Source organism: Gorilla gorilla, chromosome 4 (genome assembly GCF_029281585.2).
Source record: "Gorilla gorilla gorilla isolate KB3781 chromosome 4, NHGRI_mGorGor1-v2.1_pri, whole genome shotgun sequence".
In the NCBI taxonomy this organism is placed as follows: Eukaryota; Metazoa; Chordata; class Mammalia; order Primates; family Hominidae; genus Gorilla; species Gorilla gorilla.
This window is the reverse complement of record NC_073228.2, coordinates 138604981-138630050: the sequence shown is the minus strand read 5'-3', so window position 1 is coordinate 138630050 and position 25070 is coordinate 138604981. Positions and strand designations below refer to the sequence as shown.

General features: G+C 40.9%; 1 protein-coding gene, 1 non-coding gene and 1 pseudogene across 3 annotated transcripts in view; 1 reads left to right on the top strand and 2 right to left on the bottom strand.

The window, feature by feature from the left end:
- Positions 1 to 328: 328 nt before the first annotated feature.
- SEC24A (SEC24 homolog A, COPII coat complex component) overlaps positions 329 to 25070 on the bottom strand; it is a 79130-nt gene continuing 54388 nt past the window's right edge. For both annotated transcript variants that reach the window (XM_004042522.5, XM_055386645.2), the window contains 8 exons: positions 24592 to 24765; positions 23147 to 23257; positions 19657 to 19832; positions 13362 to 13499; positions 10359 to 10463; positions 7438 to 7530; positions 4579 to 4682; positions 329 to 3257 (listed from right to left, as the gene is read on the bottom strand). In XM_004042522.5, coding sequence (XP_004042570.1) covers positions 3143 to 3257; positions 4579 to 4682; positions 7438 to 7530; positions 10359 to 10463; positions 13362 to 13499; positions 19657 to 19832; positions 23147 to 23257; positions 24592 to 24765 — 1016 coding nt within the window. In that variant the 3' untranslated portion in view covers positions 329 to 3142. The remainder of the gene's footprint in view (positions 3258 to 4578; positions 4683 to 7437; positions 7531 to 10358; positions 10464 to 13361; positions 13500 to 19656; positions 19833 to 23146; positions 23258 to 24591; positions 24766 to 25070) is intronic.
- LOC115934844 (small nucleolar RNA SNORA36 family) lies at positions 6051 to 6172 on the top strand. Its single transcript, XR_004070585.1, has one exon. It is a non-coding gene; the product is annotated as a small nucleolar RNA SNORA36 family (small nucleolar RNA).
- On the bottom strand, positions 12939 to 13038 carry LOC115934736 (uncharacterized; annotated as a pseudogene).

Here is a 25070-nt window from a genome sequence, read left to right as displayed (position 1 = left end):
AGGCACCCACCACCATGCCCAGCTAATTTTTGTATTTTTAGTAGAAACGGGGTTTCACCATATTGGCCAGGGTGGTCTCAAACTCCTGACCTCAGGTGATCCACCTGCCTTGGCCTCCCAAAGTGCTAGGATTATAGGCGTGAGCCACCACGCCCAGCCTACTTTTAAAAACTATTTTGTAGAGACAAGGTTTCGCCATCTGGCCCAGACAGGTCTTCAACTCCAGGCCTCAAGTGATCCTTACACCTGGGCCTCCCAAACTGCTGGGATTACAGGTGTGGGCCACCGTACCAGGCTCATATCACTTTAAATAACTAGTCACTATATATAAGCTCTTTTCAATTAACTTTATTGAATAGCCAAGTTGATAAGTTAGCATAGATCAAACAATGGTTTGCATGGGTTACAAATGACTTTTTTTTTTTAACAGGAATAAAACAGTGAAAATTACAAACTGTAAAAAGGAAGACAAATCTTGTCTCCAACATTGCAGAGAAGCAAGATTTAACACAGCACATTGAAGATCAATACATATTTGAATTTAAGAACAAGAATTTCATATTACAATATTATACACTACGAAATTAAAATTTCTATATAAGGATTACATTTGTAATAGTTAACAAAATTTTGAAATCACATTTGGTGGTCCCCTAGATAATAGCTGTTATGCATCTTTGATTAGAAGAAATAAATCTTTATTCTAATTATTGCAAAACAGTCTATTAGACTCAATACATTAAATTAAAAACAGTGAAAATATATGCAAACTAAAATAAATGGTACTGCTTGAGTGACTATTAGTATGTCAGACTTACAGAAATGTTATTTTAAAAATCCTAGAAATTAGAAAAATAGAGTACTTTTTATGGTAGAACTGCCATGCTCAGATTTAAATACCAAGATTGCCCTTGTCTGTTACATTAGTAGTTGTAGATCTGTAGAAAATTCAAGGATCTTTCATAATTTACAACTATGATTAAAAAAAATATGGCATAGTGTAAATATTAGTTGCTTTACATCAAAAAGTAATACAAGATGATATGGCAGGTAGTGCCCTATTGGGGGGAAAAAAAAGAATCAAACTAAAAAACACATTCAACATTGCAAAAAATAATTGCTTTATATCAGTATCTCCAAAGGCTCATTCATTCTCTCATTATGTGGAGAACAAATATTGTGAATCCTAACTAAAGTTATGTTTTTCATGACCTGTTATAAAATTACTCTGAATTGCACGTTACACCGTATCTAAAATAATATTTAAAAGTAAATTTGTGAAATATACTAATAAAGCATGTGGTAATAACAAGAGTCATACCCACTTAGGGATGTAGTGAGGCACAAGGAAGATTATCCCTAAAAGCACAAATGTTTCCCTCTAGAAGATTCTTTACTACTAAGAAAGGACCTACAAATAACTCCACTTAAAATCACATTAAGAGGAACATTTTAGTTATTTTAAGAAACATCAGCATATAACGACTGTTTCTTTAAAAGAGGGGATAATATAATTTGCTACAATTTGAAAATTGCTTCTTAATAGATGAAGCAGCTTTCAAGAAAACTTCCAGTTCAATGTGCCACTTACACACTGCAAACCAACCTTAACACTGCTTAAGGGAGATATTTTCATAAAACATGATTATTTTGATCCAGCTGGCAAGCAGTAGTTGTATACTGTAGAGGGACTGCTTCTTCCCTATCCCAAACAACTCAGTTAAAGTCAGCTCATATTGATATAAACCTGGAAGTTACTATTCCATTGGTGATCATATAAGACCAAGATTGTAAACATTTTCTAACCCATTAAAACAAAACAAAAAACCCAAAAATATTTTGATCAAGTATTATACATGAACATATTTAAGAAATTCTTAAGACAAAATGAATCTGTGAAAACTGAGCCAAACTCTTAAAGATACTATGTCACAGCACTTTAAATATACAAATGTATAATTTACCTATTTGTAAACAAAATTCACTCAATAGTTTTGACTATAATATTTCTCTAGCTGAATCAAGAAAGCAGTCTCTTAAGGATTTTCAGAAATCAAGTTTCTTTCATAACTTTAATATGCTGGATGTGTATAATCTTAATATCCACCAAATCAAACAGCAGCATTTATGCTTTAATAGATTTTCATATTCAAGCATAAATATTTCTTATGAATGACTTCCAATTTAACAATTAAACTCCTTAGAAAAATGTTACTGATATATTTGGATAGCACTTTGGAAACCTTTCATTTCTTCACTCATTTCACCAAAACCCCCACTTTTATTGTATACCCAGAGCAGAAATGCACCAAATAAAATCCACTTAAAGGATCAAGATAATTAAAGTTTCTTATCTCCCTATTATCATTGCTAGTCCCAGAGTTTATGAAGACAGCTCAAATTCTTTTCACCATAGATTAAGACAGTATGTCCAACTCTTCATCAGGAAATCAGAAAACCACCTAATGATAGTTCTCACTTCAAATCAAAGTGACTTTGTTCTTCAAGTATAAAGAATACTGACAGATTTTAAAGCTTGAATGTGTTTCTTCATATTTTTCTCAAGCTATACTGGAATTAGTTTACTCTAGTTTTAGTCAACATGATCCTTTCCCTTCCTTAACAAAGAAAAAAAAAAAGACACGTGTGGGGAATGAATTCTAGTTTTCCTACATTATATTTACTTTCCATTGTTTTTATTTTAAAAACATCACTACCAATCAATTTGTAACTTCCCTGCAATACTTAGGTTTGTGAGGTTTTAAATGTAGCAGCCAAAGATTCAGAAAAATTAAAAATGAGAAATATACATGTAGAACACAGAAATCTTTATTTTACAAAATGTACTTTGCCTCTGCAACATTCTTATTTTAATCCATAACAACTCAAACATAATTGGCAAGAAAAAAGTATCCAATCATATGTAGCTACATTCTGATTTGAAAAATACAGTATTTCAGAGTTGCATGTTTGATTCTCTGCTGTGGTCTTTTATTTGCTATAGGTTGTTGAAATCACAGTGAGAACATCTCAATCATCACATTAGTTCACAAACATAATAGAAAAAGAAGGTATTACACATTTCCAGGTATTCTGCACTATCGTGACATTCCTTAGAAATAAGTCAAATTTCTTCATTCATTCATTTATTCACTTGTTGCTGTATATGCAACAGGAATTCATAATATGATAATGCAGATTCTGTTCTGTCTTCTATCATGTTTTGAAGGAAGTTTGCTTTCATTGGACTCTCATCCCTTAGGAATAAAAGGCAAAAAAATTTAGATAAAATGTAGCAGTAAAATAGACTTGTCAGAAGGCTTTTGATTTCCTCATAATCATAATAACATTTACTATATAAACAGTTACTTCTAGAGGCTTTCTCTGAGAATACTTGGTTGATTATGTAAATTTCAAGTTGTTTAAGGGAAAAGCTTATGGTGGAATTAAGAGAAATAGTTGATCCAGAAATTCCATTTCTGAATATATATCCAAAGGAATTGAAATCAGTATATCAAAGAGATGTCTGCACTTCCATGATCACTGCAGCATTAATCACAATAGCCACGATATGGAAATAACTGAACGGATTTTTCAAATGTGGTATATATATACAATGGAATTCTACTGAGCCTTTTTTTTTTTTCTTTTTTTTTTTTTTTGAGATGGAGTTTTACTCTTGTTGCCCAGGCTGGAGTGCAATGGCACGATCCTGGCTCACCACAACCTCCACCTCCTGGGTTCAAGCTATTCTCCTGCCTCAGCCTCCCGAGTAGCTGGGATTACAGGCATGTGCCACCATGCCAGGCTAATTTTGTATTTTTAGTAGAGACGGGGTTTCTCCATGTTGGTCAGGCTGGTCTCGAACTCCCAACCTCAGGTGATCTGCCCGCCTCGACCTCTCAAAGTGCTGGGATTACAGGCATGAGCCACCGCGCCCGGCGACTTCAGCCTTTAAAAAACAGGAAATTCTGTCATTTGTGACATTATGCTGAGCGAAATAAACCAGGCACAGAGAGACAAACACCACACGATCTTACTTATGTGTGGAACCTAAAAAAGTTGAAGTCATATAAGTAGAAAGTAGAATTATGGTTATTAGAGGCTAGGAGGCAGGAAGTGGCTATGGAGAAGGAAAGAAGAAATGTTAGTCAAAGGGTACAAAATTTCAGTTAGGATGAATAGATTCTGGTGATCTATTACACAGTATGATGACTATGGTTAATAATAATGTATATTTTAAAATAGGCAAAATAATGGATTTTAAATGTTCTCACCACAAGGAAACAATAATTGGCTAAGAAGATGAATATGTTAATTAGCCGAATTTGATCATTCCACAATGTATACATGTATCAATAAATCAGTGTACCCCATAAATATATACACTTATTATTAGTCAATTAAAAATGAAAAAAGTTCAGTATTTCCAATAATTGGATATAAGGCATGATTTACTGCTATTTATTGAGAAGAATTCTTTTTCTTTCTTCTTTTTTTTTTTTGCTATACTCTTGTCAGGTCCTGGCAAGGCCAAACAAATTGTTTTACTACTAGCAAATGGAAAATTCAACTTACCTTATTACATAAAGTATTGGGAAAAATGGTCTCTGCTCTCTAAGCCAAGAGATGAAAGCTATTATTCTGGCAGATTCTGGTGTATCAAGTTCTGGAAGGTCTGTCTGTTAACCAAAACCAACAATATCCAATTACTTTAATTACATATCTAATGTATGGTCTATGGTACTTTTCAAATTTTTATTTTTTTAATTACATTTTTTTTCTTTTTTGAGACAAGGCCTCTGTTGACAGGCTGGAGTGCAGTGGCATAATCATGGCTCACTGCAGTCTCAACCTCCAGGCTCCAGTGATCCTCCCACCATAGCCTTCTGAATAGTTGGGACTACAGGTGCGTGCCACCATGCCTGGCTAATTTTTATATTTCTTGTAGAGATGGGTTTTGCCATGTTGCCCAGGCTGATTTCGAACTCCTGGGCTCAGGCGATACACCTGCCTCGGCCTCCCAAAGTACTGGGATTACAGGAGTGAGCCACAGTGCCCGGTCTACTTCTCAAATTTAACTTATTTTTTGAGACAAGGTCTTGCTCTGTTGCCCAGGCTGAAGTGCACTGGTGTGATCATGGCTCACTGTAACCTCCACTGCCTCCTGAGGCTCAAGTGATTCTCTCACCTCAGCCCCACCAAGTAGCTGGAATAAGAGGCGTGTGCCACCTGCCATCATGCCTTTTTTGTATTTTTGGTAGAGACGAGTATCTCACCATGTTGCTCAGGCTGGTCTTGAACTCCTGGGCTTAAGCAATCTGCCCACCTCGGCCTCCCAAAGTGCTGGGATAACAGGTGTGAGCCACCGTGCCTGGTCTTGAATTTTAACATGTATATGAATCACCTGATCATCTTCTTGAACTACAGATAATGATTTAGGAGGTCTGGGGCAGGGTTGTGGTCCCGAGATTTTGCTTTCCTAAAAAATTCCTGCAGTGATGCCAGTGCAACTTCACTTGGGAACTACGAATATTCTAGAACAGGAGTAGGCAAACTTCTTAAAGGCCCATATAGTAAATACTTTAGGCTTGCAGATCATTTGGTCTCTGCTGCAACTACTTAACTTTGCCATTGTTTTTTATTTTTTGAGACAGAGTTTCGCTCTTGTTGCCCAGGCTGGAGTGCAATGGCGTGATATTGGCTCACTGCAACCTCTGCCTCCCAGATTCAAGCGATTCGCCTGCCAGAGATTCTCCTGCCTCAGCCTCCCAAGTAGCTGGGAGAGTAGTTGGGATTACAGGTGTGCGCCACCACACCCGGCTAATTTTGTATTTTTAGTAGAGATGGGGGTTTCTCCATGTTGGCCAGGCTGGTCTCGAACTCCTGACCTCAGGTCATTCGCCCGCCTCGCCTTGAGATGGGGGTTTCTCCATGTTGGCCAGGCTGGTCTTGAACTCCCGACCTCAGGTGATTCGCCAGCCTTGGCCTCCCAAAGCGCTGAGATTACAGGTGTGAGCCACCACGCCCGGGCAACCTTGCCATTGTTACACCAAAGTAGCCATAAACAATACATATTTCTGTTAATTAAACTTTGGGACATTAAAATGGGCTAAGAGAGATGATTGGGTAGAAAGTATTATTCTATTCATTTGCCTCCCAGCCTACAAAAACGCCTGCTTGGGGTCTAATACTTCAACGGTTAAAGATGCCTGGAAGAGCCAGGACTGAAGAGGCTGAAGACATAATGAGCTTGGACTAGTAAACAAGTGACATTCAGTTTTAGGAAGTTTGGGGTCTGATGGGCTGAGATACAAATAAACTGAATTATTTTCATACATGAAAAAAAAAAAAAACAATACATAAGTGAACAGGCATGGATGTTCCAATAAAACCTTATTTACAAAAACAAGTAGCAGGTACCTCTTGGGCATAGTTTCTAAGCCCTCATCTAAAAAAACCTCTTAGTTCTTCCCTTCATTTTAGCATGACGTCAAGAATTAATTGATTTGTTCAGGTATTATTAAAAATATAACAATTTCTTACTCATTACTTAAAACGCTTAGTCATCCAGCCCAGTAGTTCTGTTTAAGGCCTGAAAGCCAGTGCTTATCCTAGCTATAATCCTGACACAGCTGTCTTTTATTTATTTATTTTTTGAGACAGGTTCTTGCTCTGTTGCCCAGGCTGGAGTGCAGCAGCACAATCACTGCTCACTTCAGCCTCAACCTCCCAGGTCCTAGCACTCCTCCCATTTCAGCCTCGTAAGTAGCTAAGACCACAGTTGTATGCCACCATGCCCAGCTATTTTAAAAATGTTCTGTAGTTATGGGGTCTCACTATGTTGCTTAGGGTGGTCTCAAACTCCAGGGCTCAAGTGATCCTCCCACCTCAGCCTCCCAAAGTGCTGGGACTACAAGTGTGAGCCACCACACCTGGCATATCTATCTTTTTTTTTTTTTTTTTCAGATGGAGTCTCACTCTGTTGCCAGGCTGGAGTGCAGTGGTACAATCTTGGCTCACTGCAATGTCCACCTCCTGGGTTCAAGCGATTCTCCTGCCTCAATCTCCTGAGTAGCTGGGACTACAGGTGTGCGCCACCATGCCCAACTAATTTTTGTATTTTTAGTAAAGAAGGGGTTTCACCATGTTGGCCAGGATGGTCTCGATCTCTTGACCTCGTGATCAGCCCGCCTTGGCCTCCCAAAGTGCTGGGATTACAGCGTGAGCCGCTGCGCCTGGCATATCTGCCTTTTAAATATATAAATTCCCTAATGATTCTATGAGTGGAGTCATAGAATCCATCAATATGAAAACCCATCAATAAAAATTTTTGGTATGATTTTGTTATTATTTTCTGATATCAAAATAGGGGATATTCATGTTTTTGCCAACTTTGAAATGCCCTTTATAATTACTATAATAAAAGAGTCTTACCATAGGCTGTGGAATTGATGCATAGTTTTGAACTCCTAGAACTTGGCTGAGAAAATTCTGTGTACAATTTTTTCCAACCCAAAGCATCAGTACCTAGGGACAGGAATAAAATTATTTTGAGATGTAGCATACATAAAGGTGAGTCTGTTGAGTGAGTACATTTTATTTTTATTTTATATATATATTTGTGAGATAGGGTCTCACTCTGTCACCCAGGCTGGAGTGCAGTGGTGTAATCTCGGCTCACTGCAACCTCCGCCTCCTGGGTTCAAGCGATTTCCCACCTCAGCCTCCAGAGTAGCTGGGACTACAGGCGTGTGCCACCATGCCCAGCTAATTTTTGTATTTTTAGTAGAGATGGGGTTTCACCATATTGGCCAGGCTAGTCTTGAACTCCTGACCTCAAGAGATCTGCCTGCCTCAGCCTCCCAAAGTGCTGGGATTACAGGTGTGAGCCACCACACCCAGCTTGAGTATATTTTAAAAGGTCAAAAAGGTAAGTATATTTAGTGAGATTGTACAGCCTTTAACTGAATTAATAATAATTAGTATTTACCCGATGAGACATTTTATGCTTGGCATGAAACAAGGAGGATATGGAGGGGAAAGGTGGCAGACAAATGTACTGTCATGAATCACTCACTGAACAATGTGGATACATGCTGAGAAACCTGTTGTTAAGTGATCTCTCTGTGTGAACATCATAGAGTGGATTTACACAAGCCTTAATGGTATAGCCTACTGTACCTAGGCTACAAACGTCTATAGCATGTTACTGTACTGAATACTGTAGGCAACTGTAACACAATGCTAAGTATTTGTGTATCTAAACATAGGAAAGGTATAGTAAAAATATGGCAGAAGGGTTAAACAGTACACCTGTATAGGGCACTTAACCACGAATGGAGTGCACAAGACTGAAAGTTGCTCTGGGTGAGTCAGTGAGTGATGAGTGAATGTAAAGGCCTAGGACATTACTGGACACTGCTATAAACTTTACAAACACTGTACATTTAGGCTACACTAGATATATATAAAAAATTTCTTTCTTCAATAATTAATCTTAGTTTACTATAACTTTACAAACTTCTTTTAATTTTTTTTTTTTGAGACGTAGTTTTGCTCTTGTTGCCCAGGCTGGAGTGCAATGGCACGATCTTGGCTCACCACAACCTCCACCTCCCAGGTTCAAGTGATTCTCCTGCCTCAGCCTCCCAAGTAGCTGGGATTACAGGCATGTGCCACCACGCCTGGCTAATTTTGTATTTTTAGTAGAGACGTGGTTTCTCCATGTTGGTCAGGCTGGTCTTGAACTCCCGACCTAAGGTGATCCGCCCACCTTGGCATCTCTAAGTGCTGGGATTACAGGTGTGGGCTACTGCGCCCAGTCTCTTAATTTTGTTTTTGAGACAGGGCCTTCTGCTGCTGCCCAGGCTGGAGTGCAGTGGTATGATCTCAGCTCATTGCAGCCTCAACCTCCTGGGTTCAGGTGATCTTCCCACATCAGCCTCCCAAGTAGCTGGTATTACAGGTGCACGTGACCACGCCTGGATTTGGTATTTTGAGTAGAGACAGGGTTTTGCTATATTGCCCAGGCTGTTCTCGAATTCCTGGGCTCAAGGAATCTGCCATCCTCGGCCTCCCAAAAGGTTGGGATTACAGATGTGAGCCACTGGGCCCAGCCAACTTCTTCTTCTTCTTCTTTTTTTTTTTTTTGAGACTAGGTCTCAGTTTGTTGCCCAGGCTGGAGTGCAGTGGTGTGATCTCAGCTTACTGAAGCCTCAGCCTCCCCAGCTCAGGTGATTCTCACACCTCAGCCTTCTGAGTTGCTGGGACTACAGCCTGGAGCCACTATGTCTGGCTAATATTTGCATTTTGAGTAGAGATAGGGTTTCACCATGTTGCCCCGGCTGGTCTCGAATTCCTGACCTCAAGCAATCCGCCTGCCTTGGCATCCTAAAGTGCTGCAATTACAGGCATAAGCCACCATGCCCGGCCAAATTATTTTAATTTTTTGACTCTTCTGTAATAACACTTAGCTTAAAACACACATTGTACAGTTGTACAAAAATATTCTTTATATCATTATTCTATAAGCATTTTTCTATTTTAAATTTTTTTTTTTTTTGAGACAGTCTTGCTCTGTTGCCCAGGCTAGAGTGCAGTGGTGCAATCTTGGCTCACTGCAACCTCTGCCTCCTCGGTTCAAGCGATTCTCCTGCCTCGGCTTCCCAAGTAGTTAGGATTACAGGCATGCACCACCACGCCCGGTTAATTACTTTGTATTTTTAGTAGAGATTTTCACCATGTTGGTCAGGCTGGTCTTGAACTCCTGACCTCAAATGATCTACCTGCCTCGGCCTCCCAAAGTGCTGGGATTATAGGCATGAGCCACCATGCCCGGCCCTATTTTTAAAATTTTTTATCTTTTACTTTTTAAATTGTTTTGTTAAATACTGAAACACAAACACACATTAGCCCAGGCCTATACAGCGTCAAGATCATCAATCTCACTGTCTTCCACCTCCACATCTTGTCTCATTGGAAAGTCTCCAGGGGCAGTAACATGCATAGAGATGTCATCTCCTATGATAATAAGATCTTCTTTTAGAACACCTCCTCAAGGACCCGCCTAAGGTTAACTTTTTAAAAAATTAAGTAGGAGTACATTCCAAAGCAATAATAAAAAAAAAAGCATAGTAAATACTAAATGATACGAATTCTTCAGCTCCGTTATAAATCTTATGGGATCACCATCATATAAGCCATGACTTACACATCATTAATCAGTGTACGACTGTATATAGGTTAAAATATGAAATCTGTTCAGGAAGAGAGATATTAAAGGGAATGAAACCAAATGCTAAATTAAAATAGTATAGTAGTTTGCAGTGAGGGTCAGGATAAGTCAAATTACTTACAGAGCCTGCATCCATGAGGAAAGCGCCATCTCTGCTCAGCTTCTCCACTGAAAGCTGAAGAATGGGGGGCTGAGGTATGGTTCTATCACTGATGTTGAGTGCTCCCTGAGGAATTAAGTAAAAGAGTAAAGGTTTTAAATATAGGAAATATGGAGTCACAATTAAACAACAACAAAAAATTAAATGAATATTACCTCTACAAGTCTGGGCCTTGCTTAGGTAAATCACAATTATTCTTATTTATTTATTTATTTATTTGAGACGGAGTTTCGCTCTTGTTGCCCAAGCTGAAATGTAATGGCACAATCTCAGCTCACCACAACCTCTACCTCCTGGGTTCAAGTGATTCTCCTGCCTCAGCCTCCCGAGTAGCTGGGATTACAGGCATGCACCACAACACCTAGCTAATTTTGTATTTTTAGTAGAGACAGAGTTTCTCCATGTTGGTCAGGCTGGTCACGAACTCCCAACCTCAGTTGATCCACCCGCCTTGGCCTCCCAAAGTGCTGTTACAGGCGTGAGCTACCACACCAGGCCAATTATTCATATTTAAATATAAAGAAGATGACGAAATAGTTATCACTTATCTAACTAAGCTACTGTGACTCCCAATAAAGCCAAATTAACTTCTGATCTTGTTTCCTTTTTCTTTTTCTTTTTGAGACAGAGTTTCACTCTTGTTGCCAAGGCTGGAGTGCAATGGCACCATCTTGGCTCACCGCAACCTCCGCTTCCCAGGTTCAAGTGATTCTCCTGCCTCAGCCTCCCGAGTAGCTGGGATTACAGGCATGCGCCACCATGCCCGGATAATTTTTTGTATTTTTAGTAGAGAAGGGGTTTCACCATGTTGGCCAGGCTGGTCTCAAACTCCTGACTTCAGGTGATCCACCTGCCTCGGCCTCCCAAAGTGCTGGGATTACAGGTGTGATTTACCGTACCTGGCCATTAACTTCTGATCTTAACTTTTGCTTCAAAAAAGAATGCAATAGGCCACCACAGTGGCTCACGCCTGTAATTCCAGCACTTTGGGAGGCTGAGGCGGGTGGATCACTTGAGGTTAGGAATTTGAAACCAGCCTTAAGAACATGGTGAAACACTGTCTTTACTAAAAATACAAAATTAGCAAGATGTGGTGGTGCACGCCTGTAATCCCAGCTACTCGGGAGGCTGAGGCAGGAGAATTCTTTGAACCTGGGAGGCGGAGGCTGTGGTGAGCCGAGATCACTCCATTGCACTCCAGCCTGGGCAACAAATGCAAAACTCTGTCTCAAAAAAAAAAAAAAGTAAAAAAGTTACCTCAAATTTCATAGGCAATTTTCTTTTACATATGTAAAGTATCTTAAATTTTTTTTTTTTTTTTTTTTGAGATGGAATCTTGCTCTATTGTCACTCAGGCTGGAGTGCAATGGCATGATCTCAGCTCACTGCGACATTTGCCTCCTGGGTTCAAGTGATTCTCCTGCCTCAGCCTCCCGAGTACCCAGGATTACAGGCGTGCATCACCACGCCCAGCTAATTTTTGTATTTTTAGTAGAGATGGGGTTTCGCCATGTTGGTCAGGCTGGTCTCGAACTCCTGACCTAAGGTGATCCACTTGTCTTGGCCTCCCACAGTGCTGGATTACAGGCATGAGCCACTGCGCCTGGCCCACATATTAAATTCTTTAAATTTTCAAAGGTTTTTTTTTTTTTTTTTTTTTAGACAAAGTCTCGCTTTGTCACCCAGGCTGGAGTGTAGTGGCATAATTTCAGCTCTCTGCAACCTCTGCCTCCCGGGTTCAAGCAATTCTCTGCCTCAGCCTCCCGAGTAGCTGGGATTACAGGCACCCGCCACCAGAGCTGGCTAATTTTTTTGTTTTTCGTATTTTTATTAGAGACGGGGTATCACCATCTTGGCCAGGCTAGTCTTGAACTCTGGACCTCCTGATCCACCCGTCTCAGCCTCCCAAAGTGCTGGGATTACAGGTGTGAGCCACCATACCTGGCCTGAAAAGTTTTTAACCAAAACATCACTTCCAAAATATATATCTTAACTTGATCACAATTTTAGAAAGATTATGATTTGACACTTTCATTCTTGTGACTTTAATTCTGGTAAATTTCTACCAAAGGAAAACAATGTTACAACTTAGATAAGTATTTTTTCTTTAATTCAAGGACACTGTTACATTGAACTGGGTGTTCAGATGTAATTTCACTCTCAGATCTAGACGTGCACTTGTTCCATTCTGGAATGACTTCTGTAACAAAAAACCCCCATTCCCCAGAAAAAATATATTTTAAAAATACACCCAGAACTTTTTTTTTTTTTTTTAATACTTTAAGTTCTGGGACACGTGCAGAACGTGCAGGTTTGATATATAGGCATACATGTGCCATGGTGTTTTGCTGCACCCATCAACCTGTCATCTGGGTTTTAAGCCCCACATGCATTAGGTATTTGTGTTAATGATCTCCGTCTCCTTGTCCCCACCCCCTGACAGGCCCCAGTGTGTGATATTTCCCTCCCTGTGTCCATGTGTTCTCATTGTTCAACTCCCACTTATGAGTGAGAACATGCAGTGTTTGGTTTTCTGTTCCTAAAAATGCTTCACGAATTTGTGTGTCATCCTTGTGCAAGGGGCATGCTAATCTTCTCTGTATCATTCCAATTTTAGTATATTTGCTGCTGAAGTGAGCAAAAATGCACCCAGAACTTTTAAAATGTCAGTTGTTAAAAGATCGATTTGTTTGAATAAATTAGTAAGTTGCTCTGGTCAATTTGACAATCTTTCCATTTCTTAGATCTGCTCTACAGATGGTATTTTAGGAAACTTAAAGGCACTATTTTTAGTATAGCTTCCCTATACTAAAATTTATTTACTCAGACTTAGCCAAAAAAATAAAAAATAAAATAAAAGCTAAAGCCTTAAATAATAAACAAACCCTTCCTCATTTCTGTACTGGACTATGATTAGGCTTACTAATCTTCAAGTAAAAGCCACAGAAAAGCAATCCATCTTACCTCATCTGAGAGATTGTCAACTCTATACAAACTGGGATGAGTTGTGAGCATAAGGTAAACCAAGGGCTGGTTTTTCACTTGACACATAGCAAAAATGCGTTCATCTAGACGTGCATTTGTCCCAGTCTGGAATGATTTCTGTAACAGAAAACCCCCATTCCCCACAAAAGAATATATTTTAAAAATACATCCAGAACTTTTAAAATGCCAGTTGTTAAAAGAATATTTTCGGAGAGAATTCACAAATTTACTGTTAATTTTTTTAAAGTATCTTTTTTAAGAAGTCACACACATCTATTAAACTGTAACTATAGCCCCACCTAAAAGTCTTTTGAAATTAACTAACTGACCATGGCAAAGTTATCTGATCTCCATGGTGTCTGTTTCCTAGTTGATAAAATAGATCTAAACACTCTATCTACCATATAACGATAGTGATAATGATGTAACAATCCAAGCAACACCATAGGAAGGATGAAGTTATATTGCAGATGACAAAGTAAAGGCATACATGAAGGACCAAAAAGATATCCATTACGTCAGTGGTCCTTCTTCGTACCAGGGACTGGTTTCGCAGAAGATAATTTTTCCACAGACTGGTGTGGACACGGTGGAGGATGATTTTGGGATGAAACTGTTCCACCTCATATCATCAGACATTAGATTCTCATAAGGAGTATGCAACCTAGATCTCTCGCATGCGCAGTTCACAATATGGTTGGTGCTCCTATGAGAATCTGATGCTGCCACATCTGACAGGAGGCAGAGCTCAGGCAGTAATGCTCCCTCGCCCACTGGTCACCTCCTGCTGTGTGGCTCAGTTCCTAACAGTCCACCCACTGGTACCGGTATGTGGCTGGGGGGTAGTGCACTTAGAATACTGCACTAAATGGCCCATGAGTGCTGGGTGATGACTAATGGCAGCTGTCATTGATTCTCCTACCATACAAACAATGTAACAAAGAATACTAATAAACAAGAAAAAATACTACTACTACAAATGAGGAAAGCTTCTTAGTAAAATGAGTTAATAAGTAACTATGATATTTAACTGTTATTATTTTCTTTACACAGATAAAAATGGAGAAGAAAAAAGTTATGGGTAAGGTTTTTTGTTTTTTTTTTTTGTGACGGAGCCTCTCTCTGTCGCCAAGGCTGGAGTGTAGTGGTTCGATCTCTGCTCACTGCAACCTCTGCCTCCCAGGTTCAAGCGATTCTCCTGCCTCAGCCTCCTCAGTAGGTGGGATTACAGGTGCGCGCCACCACGCCCAGCTAATTTTTTTTTTTTTTTTGTATTTTTAGTAGAGACCGGGTTTCAGCATGTTGGTCAGGCTGGTCTTGAACTCCTGACCTCATGATCCACCTGCCTCGGCCTCCCAAAGTGCTGGGATTACAGGCGTGAGCCACCGCACCCAGCCAGTTATGGGTAAGGTTTTAAGTATTCCAATTGATGGAAAGGAGTAAAACAGGAAAACAGGCAGAGAGAAAAGAATAATGAAATTATGTATTAAAACAAGTACACTGACTATATTAAAGGAAGATAATAAAAGCTCTTAAGATTTTAATGGAAGAAGGAAAGTTCCATCTATTCATTCAAAAAATATTTCCTGAGTGTCTATTATATACTAGGAAGTGTTCTAACTGCTAGGACAAAAAAATGAATGAAAAAGATAGAAATCCTTGTCCTCATGGAGCTTACATCCTATTAAGGGAAGAATAAAAATAAGCAAAATATGTGGTATGTCAGTGATAAATGCTATAGGAAAAATACAGGAGGTAAGAGTGATTAGGGGTGTCAGGATGGTGAGGGATGGGGTGGGATTGGGGTACTGCATATTAAATGGGTAAGATCAGAGAATGTAGGCTTTAGAAAAAAGTATTTCAAGAAAGGCCTGAAGAAGAAAGAAGAGCTCAGATTTTTAAACGTCAACATTTAAATATTTCAGCCGGGCGCGGTGGCTCACGCCTATAATCCCAGCACTTTGGGAGGCTGAGGCGGGTGGAACACAAGGTCAGGAGATCGAGACCATCCTGGCTAACACGGTGAAACCCCGTCTCTACTAAAAATACAAAAAATTAGCTGGGCGTCATGGTGGGCGCCTGTAGTCCCAGCTACTCGGGAGGCTGAGGCAGGAGAATGGCGTGAACCCGGGAGGCGGAGCTTGCAGTGAGCCGAGACTGCGCCACTGCACTCCAGCCTGGGCGACAGAGCGAGACTCTGTCTCAAAAAAAAAAAAAAAAAAAAAAAAAAAAAAAAATTTAAATATTTCCAGGCACGGTGGCTCATGGCTGTAATCCCAACAATTTGGGAGGCTGAGGTGGGCGGATCACGAGGTCAGGAGATTGAGGCCATCCTGGTTAACACGGTGAAACCCGGTCTCTACTAAAAATACAAAAAATTAGCCAGGCATGGTGGCACGCGCCTGTAATCCCAGCTACTTGGGAGGCTGAGGCAGAAGAATCACTTGAACCCGGGAGGCGGAGGTTGCAGTGAGCCAAGATTGTGCCACTGCACTCCAGCCTGGGCAACAAGAGCCAGACTACGTCTCAAAAAAAAAAAAAAAATTAAATATTTATGTAATCTGTGTACTTATATTCAGAAATAGAAATAAATAATTTGAGTTAAAGAAGTGAGAACTAGAGACCGGGCACGGTGGCTCATGCCTGTGATCCCAGTACTTTGGGAGGCCATGGAGGACGGATCACAAGGTCAGGAGTTCGAGATCAGAATGGCCAACATAGTGAAACCCTGTCTCTACTAAAAATACAAAAAATTAGCTGGGCATGGTGGCGGGTGCCTGTAATCCCAGCTACTCTGGAGGGTGAGACAGGAGAATCACTTGAACCCGGGAGGTGGAGGTTGCAGTGAGCCAAGATCACGCCACTACACTCCAGCCCGGATGACAGTGTGAGACTCCATCTCACAAAAAAAAAAGAAATGAGAACTGTAGATTCAAAAGCCACTCCTACTAGAAAGTAATGAGTTGCTCTTCTCACCTGGAAAAAACTACACACAACAGACAAGTAGATCCCAGAGTTCAGGAAAAATACAAGATGCAGGCCAGGTGTGGTAGCTCACGCCTATAATCCCAGCAATTTAGGAGGCCGAGGCCGGTGGATCATCGAGATCAGGAGTTCAAAATCGGCCGGGCGCGGTGGCTCATGCCTGTAATCCCAGCACTTTGGGAGGCCGAGGCAGGTGGATCACGAGGTCAGGAGATCGAGACCATCCTGGCTAACACGGTGAAACCCCGTCTCTACTAAAAATACAAAAGTTAGCCAGGCGTGGTAGTGGGCGCCTGTAGTCCCAGCTACTTGGGAGGCTGAGGCAGGAGAATGGCGTGAACCCGGGAGGTGGAGCTTGCAGTGAGCCGAGATTGCGCCACTGCACTCCAGCCTGGGCGACAGAGTGAGGCTCCATCTCAAAAAAAAAAAAAAAAAAAGAGAGTTCAAAACCAGCCTGGCCAACATGGTGAAACCCTGTCTCTACTAAAAATACAAAAATTAGCCAGGCGTGGTGGTGAACACCTGTAATCGCAGCTACTCAGGAGGCTGAGGTCGTAGTGAGCCGAGATCGCCACTGCCACTCCAGCCTGGGCGACATAGCGAGACTGTTTAAAAAAAAAGATGCAGAGCAGTCCTTTATTTTTCTTATTAAAAAACTTTTTTTGTAGGGGTAGAATCTCACTATGTTGTCCAGGCTGCTCTCAAACTCCCAGACTCAAGCAATCAATCCTCCCGCCTTTGCCTCCCAAGGTGCTGGGATTACAGGCATGAGCCACTGTGCCCAGCCAGCAGTCCTTGAACAGTTCTGGAATCTGGAATGCTGCTTCAGGTGCTTTATTAACATGAGTTGTTTCTTTTTTAATTAAAAAAAATTAAACAAATTTTTTAGTAGAGACAGATTCTTGCTTTCTTGCCCAGGCTGGTCTCAAACCCCTAGCTTTAAGCAATCCTTCTACCTTGGCCTCTCAAAGTATTGGGTTATAGGTGTGAACCATGGCACCTGGCCAACATGAGCTTTTATTTTTATTTTTTAATTTAATTTTTCTTTTAAGAGAAGGAGTCTCGCTTTGTCACCCAGGCTGGAGGGCAGTGGTGCAATCTCAGCTCACTGCAACCTCTGCCTCCTGGGTTCAGGCGATTCTCCTGCCTCAGCCTCCCAAGTAGCTGTGACTACAGGTATGTGCCACCATGCCCTGCTCATTTTTGTATTTTTTGTGGAGACAGGGTTTCACCACTTTGGCCAGGCTGGTCTCAAACTCCTGAACTTAAGTGATCTGCCCGCCTTGGCCTCCCAAAGTGTTGGGATTACAGGCATGAGCCACCATGGCCGGCCAACACGAGTTTTTAAATAAAATTTTATAAGGGAAGTTTATCCTGAGGCAATAAGTTTGGACATTCAATTTTGGACACTGGATAAATAAGCCTACTCCACCAGACCAGAGTTTTCCTTCTTTTCTGGGAGGAAGGCAAAGAGCAGGCAGGGGAGACATATAAATAATAAGTAGCAAATGAAAAACCCTACAAACAAAACGAAACAAAGAAAAATCCTACAAACATTTAAACTCAAAGACAAGGATCTGGAAGTCCAATCCAGATCATGGAAACAGGTATGCAAGTATACAGGTATAAGAAAGTGTATCTAAAGAAGATTAAGGACCGGGCATGGTGGCTCACGGCTGTAATCCCTGCACTTTAGGAGGATGAGGTGGGAGGATCACCTGAGGTTGGGCGTTAGAAACCAGCCTAACCAATATGGTGAAACCCTGTCTCTACTAAAAATACAAAAATTAGCTGGGGTGTGGTGGTGCATGCCTATAATTGCAGCTACTCAGGAGGCTGAGGCGAGAGAATTGCCTGAACGCAGGAGGAGGAGGTTGAACCCAGGAGGCGGAGGTTGTGGTGAGCCGAGATCGTGCCACTGCGCTCCAGCCTGGGCAACAGAGGGAGACCCTGTCTCAGACAAAAAAAAAAAAAAAGAAGATTAAGAAGTGTAATGTGGTAGCTCATGCCTGTAATCCTAGCACTTTGGGAGGCCAAGGCGGGCGAATCACCCGAGATCAGGAGTTTGAGACGAGCCTGACCAACATGGTGAAACCTTGTCTCTACTGAAAATACAAAATTAGTCGGACATAGTGGCACACACTTGTAATCCCAGCTACTCAGGAGGCTGAGGCAGGAGAATCGCTTGAACCCGGTAGGCGGAGGTTGCAGTGAGCCAAGATCGTGCTACTGCACTCCAGCCGGGGTGACAGAGCAAGACTCTGTCTCAAAAAAGAAAAGAGAAGTGTAATGTTGCTGAAATTCTGTAGGGACAGGAAAGAGCCAATAAAATAAAATAAAATAAAATAACATGTATGGTCTCTTCTTTTTAAAAAAAAGTTAAATTTTTTGTTGGTGAAAAATTCTAATTATATATTTTTATGAGGTATAAAGGGATGCTATGATATAGTATACAATGTGGAATGATTTAATGAAGCTAGGTAACATATCCATAACCTCAAATAGTTATCACTTATTCCTCCTAACTAAAACACTGTACCTTTTGTTCAATATCTCCCCATTCCTGCCCCACCACCCAGCCTCTAGTAACCACCATTCTGCTTTCTGCTTCCGTGTGTTTGATTTTTTAGCTTTCACATATAAGTGAGAACACACAGTGCATGTGTGCCTTCTTGCATCAGCAATATAATATACAATTCTTGTTCTGGAAAACCGATTATCAATTGAATTTTTTATAATGTCACTGAATACTTTGCTTACAGAAGCGTCTTATGAACAAGGAACTTGCTCTGAATCAGTTTTCTGTAAGTTTCTTTGGTTATTAAACTTTTCAAAGGTCAAGTAAGAGGTAAGGTCCCTGTCGTCAAAAATTTAACCAGCATAAAGTTACATATACAATGTTTAGGGATTCATAGGATAAAAATTTTGCCTTTTGATGTTTCCATCGTGTTCGTTTCTTTTTGTTTATTTTGAGACAGAGTCCGGCTCTGTCACCCAAGCTGGAGTACAGTGGCACGATATGGGCTCACTACAACCTCTGCCTCCTGGACTCAACCATCCTCCCACCTCAGCATCCCATGTAGCTGGGACTACAGGTGTGCACCACCACACCTGGCTAGTTTTTTTGTATTTTTTGCAGAGACCAGGTTTCACCATATTGCCCAGGCTGGTCTCAAATGCCTGGACTCAAGCAATCCACCCACGTCAGCCACCCAAAGTGCTGGGATTGCAGGTGTAGGCCACAGTGCCTGGCCATCATTGTGTTAGTTTCTATATCTGTTTTTCTTACCTGTTTAAGGAGAGCCAACACAAAAAGTGGGAAAAGCCGCAAAGAAAAAGGAACCATGAGTCCAGGCTGCTGGTTACTTAAGACTGAAGAACGGTAAGCTGAAAGGGAGTCAATGACTGCATTCACTAGAGCATCCCGAGCGTCACTCAGACTGGCAGTCATAGATCTGTCAACAGCTAAGCAAGGTGAGGGTAAGGACAAAAAAGAAATATGATAGAAGTTTAGCTAGTCCACTGTTAAGGACAGAAGAGATAATTTTTAAAAACTATACCAAGTATCTCTCCAATTTACTACATACACAAATGAGACAAAACACAGCAGCTAAAAGCATGGTCTGGAGAACTGAGCCAACCTCTGTTGAAATGCTGCTCTGCTATTTCCTAGCTGTATAATGATTTGGCAAGTAACTTAACCTTCCTGAGCCTCAGTTATGCTACTGATTGTAATCCAACATTTTATATACCATTGAGAAAGAAAAACATTGCAATTAAACACACAATGCTTTCCTGTGTTTCCTGAAATGCACAATGTTTCGAAACAGAGTTCTTTTGAAATTTTAATTTTAATTAATTAAAACAATTTTTTTGTACAAAGTCTCCCTGTGTTGCCCAGGCTGATCTCAAACTCCTGGCCTCAAGCAGTCCTCCTGCCTCAGCCTCCCAAAGTGTTGGGATTATAAGCACAAACCACCATGCCCAGCCCAGAGTTTTTATTTTACATTTACAGAAAGAGCTCTTATTTATTTATTTATTTATTTATTTATTTAGAGACAGAGTTTCGCTCTGTCGCCCAGGCTGGAGTGCGGTGGTGTGGTCTTGGCTCACTGCATCCTCCGCCTCCCAGGTTCAAGCAATTCTCCTGTCTCAGCCTCCTGAGTAGCTGGGACTATAGCTGGGACTACAGACATGTGCCACCACACCCGACTAATTTTTTTTTTGGTTTTTTTTGTTTTTTTTTGTATTTTTAGTAGAGATAGGGTTTCACTATGTTGGCCTCTTATTTAGACAGATTTTCATCATTTGCCATGACACTCTGTTTATACGCATTTCTGCATAAAAACATTTTTTCAATACTTAAAAAAAAAGCATAATTGAAGACTTCTCAAATAACTAAACTCCATCCATGTAGTACTAAAAATACATTCAATATGGTAGCAGAACCAATACTTACAAAGTTGTGACAGTTTATCAAAAATCCACAAAACCCACCTAATAGTTACTACTACTACTACTAATAATAATAGTAATAATAATAATCATAGTTACAAAAAAATGTAACTTAAACAAAAAAATAGGCCAGGCGCGGTGGCTCACGCCTGTAATCCCAGCACTTTGGCAGGCCGAGGCGGGTGGATCACAAGGTCAGGAGATCAAGACCAGCCTGGCTAACACAGTGAAACCCCACCTCTACTAAAAATACAAAAAATTAGCCGGGTGTGATGGCGGGCGCCTGTAGTCCCAGCTACTGGGGAGGCTGAGGCAGGCGAACGGCGTGAACCCTGGAGGTGGAGGTTGCAGTGAGCCGAGATCACGCCACTGCACTCCACCCTGGGCGACAGAGTGAGACTCCATCTCAAAAAAAAATAAAAATAAAAAAAATAAAGGCAGTGATCTTCAAATTTCATAGGTCACAATCTTGAACATCTAACAACATAAAAGACTAAAGTGTGGGTAAATCCTTTACCAGGCTCCATGTAAAACATTTTTCCCAATAGGAAATTCAAGAAAGTGGGTAACTATTCCTGATACAGACAGAATTAAGTTTGAAGCAAATGGACCTACTGAGGCCGGGTGTGGTGACTCACAGCTATAATCCCAACAGTTTGGTAGGCCAAAGCAGGAGGATTGCTTGAGCCCAGGATTCAAGATCAGCCTGGGCAACATGGTGAGACTCTGTCTCTAAAAATTTTTTTTTTAAAGTTAGCTGGTTGAGGGCCGGATGTGGTGGCTCACGCCTGTAATCCCAGCACTTTGGGAGGCCGAGGTGGGTGGATCACGAGGTCAAGAGATTGAGACCATCCTGGCCAACATGGTGAAACCCCGTCTCTACTAAAAATACAAAAATTAGCTGGGTGTGGTGTCCTGCGCCTGTAGTCCCAGCTACTTGAGAGGCTGAGGCAGGAGAATCGCTTGAACTTTGGGGTCAGAGGTTGCAGTGAGGTTGCAGTGAGCTGAGACTGTGCCACTGCACTCCATCCTGGGAGGGTGAATGAGACTCCATCTCTAAATAACTAAATAAATGAATGAGTGAATGAATGAATGTTAGTTAGCTGGGTGTGGTGGTGTGGGCCTGTAATCCCAGCTATTCAGGAGGCTGAGGTGGGAGGATCCCTTGAGCCCAGGAGGTAAAGGCTGCAGTGAGCTAGAACCACACCATTGCACTCCACCCTGGGTGACAGAGCAAGACTCTGTTTTCAAAAACAAAACAAAGAAAATGGACCCACTGAAGTCTTCTCTCAAGTAGAAAGACCACAAGAATCAAAATGATGTTATTAAGCTGTATGTATTTGAAAAGGGACCAAAAAAATCAAGAGGACAATTGTATCTGAGATGGAAATAAATACGTGAAGATATCAGTAAGTTTCCTATTGGCTCACATGATTTGGCTGCAAACAAATGTATAGTGGTAAACTGGTTTTCAATCCCAAATTCCATGACTCTAAGTCTAATGATCTTTATGACACTGCTTCTCATAAAAAGAGTATTAAACAGCACTAATATTAACCATTACATAAGATATAGTTGGCCAGGCACGGTGGCTCACGCCTGTAATCCCAACACTTTGGGAGGCCAAAGCGGGTGGATTACATGAGGTCGGGAGTTCAAGACCAGCCCGACCAACATGAAGAAACCCTGTCTCTACTAAAGATACAAAAATTAGCTGGGCATGGTGGCGCATGCCTGTAATCCCAGCTACTCGGGACGCTGAGGCAGGAGAATCGCTTGAACCCGGGAGATAGAGGTTGTGGTAAGCCAAGATTGCGCCATTGCACTCCAGCCTGGGCAATAAGAGCGAGACTCCATCTCAAAAAAAAAAAAAAGATATAGCTAAGTTCAGTGTAAAAAAATATATAAATATATAGAGACAGAAAGTAGTTTAGTGGTTACTTAAGGCCAGTAAGGGAGGGAGGAAGAAGTGGGCAGTAACTGCTAATGAGCATGAGGTTCCTCTTGAGACAATAGAAATGTTATAAAATTAGATTGTGGTGATAGCTGTACAACTCTGTAAAAACACTAAAAACAAATGAATTATCAATTAAACTGGGTGAAGTGGTATGGTATGTAATTATATCTCAATAAATTTGTTTAAATAAACAAAAAAGATAAGATTATCTGCAGCAGATCTTTTCATTCAAATAGTTACTTAGCAGGCACCCAGGGGATCTAAAACATTCAAACTATAAAGCTAACTATTTAAAGGAAAACAAAACTGTTTGGATGTGCCTAATGTTATTACTTGTAAGATATTTATAACAGATAACAACTCTTACCCATATTGGCCAATAACCCTGAAATTGCTTGAACATCAGCTCCAAGAAAGACATCATTCAGAGTCGAAACTACTGGCAAACACAAAGTATGAACACGAATTCTTCTTTCGCCTTTGGGGAAAATACACAAACAACAGTGAGGGGCAACTATATATAACAAAAGATTATGTTAAAGTCACTTGGAAAAATCACTTCTTAGCTGGGTGCAGTGGTGCATCCCTATAGTCCCAGCTACTCCAGAGGCAGAGACAGGAGGATCCCTTGAGCTCAGGAGTTTAAGTGCAGCCTGGGCAATACAGTGAGACTCCATCTCTCAAAAAAAAAAAAAAAAAAAATATATATATATATATATAAAACTTCTTTTCGATTTAGAACCAGGTAGTATAGTTACATAGTAAGCAGAGACAGTATCAAATGTTTTATACTGGCCAGACACAGTGGCTCACACCTGTAATCCCAGCACCCAGCACTTTGGGAGGCTAAGGTGGGAGGATTACCTGAGGCCAGGAGTTCAAGACAGGTCTGGACAACATAGTAAGACCCTATCTCTATTAAAAATTTCATCCTTTTTTTTTTTTTTTTTTTTTAGAAACAAGGTCTCATTCTGTTGCCCAGGCAGGACTGCAGTGGCACAATCATAACTCACTGCAGCCTCAAACTCCTGGGCTCAAACAATCCTCCCTACTCAGCCTCCCAAGTAGGTAGGACTACCAGTGTGTGCCACTATACCTGGCTAATTAAAAAATATTTTTTTAGAGACAGTGTCTCACTATGTTGTCCAGGCTGGTCTTGAACTCCTGGCCTCAAGTGATCCTCCCCAGTCAGCCTTCCAAAGTGCTAGGTTTACAGACCACCACACCTGACCCTACTTCTTTTAATTTTTTTTAACTATAAAATTCTTTTCATTCAGGTTATTACTAAATGAACAGGGATCGTATTCAAATGCAATATGCTAAATTTTTAAAAATCTCTTTTTTGAACTTTTTAGTTGGTTTACTGCTTTTGGTAATGAAAACTTTAAGGGCTGGGCGCAGTGGCTCATGCCTGTAATCCCAGCACGTTGGGAGGCAGAGGCGGGCAGATCATGAGGTCAAGAGATTCACACCATCCTGGCCAGCATGGCGAAGCTCCATTTCTACTAAAATTACAAAAATTAGCTGGATGTGGTGGCGCACACCTGTAGTCCCAACTACTCGGGAGGCTGAGGCAGGAGAATCACTTGAACCCAGGAGGCAGAGGTTGCAGTGAGCAGAGACTGCGCCACTGCACTCCAGCCTGGTGACAGAGTGAGACGCTGTCTCTAAATAAATAAATAAATAAATAAAAATAGCAATTTTAAGTTAGCACACATAAGATATGCTACATGTATTTTATAGCCTGTTTTGACGTTTGAAATCCAGACAATATTTGAACATTTGAAATCCAAAAAAAACAAAACAATTTACCTTTGCTGGATGTATACAAGAGTGCTGACTGAAAAGAAACCAACTGAGTGTCAGTAAGACTCTCTTCCACTGACATCTGTACTGCATACCCAGCGTCTGGGTTGACGTTAGGCAAAGACAGTAAGTCGGTTGACCTAACAAAGAAGTTCCCATGGAAAGTATGAATGGAAAGACCTAGAAGAGAAAAAGGTAACAAAATTATTTTTATATACCTACATACTGATACTTACATTTTATCCTAGTTACTTATCAGATTGGCAAAAAGTAAAGAAATCTAGATAATACACAGTACTTAGTGAGGTTAAGGAATAACAGATGGCTTTTGAAATGAAGGTGGGGATACTAATTTTCAAAAAACATTTTTGGGTCAGGTGCGGTAGCTCACGCCTGTAATCCCAGCACTTTGGGAGGCCAAGGTGGGTGGATCGCCTGAGGTCAGTGTGAGATCAGCCTGGCAAATAACATGGTGAAACCCTGTC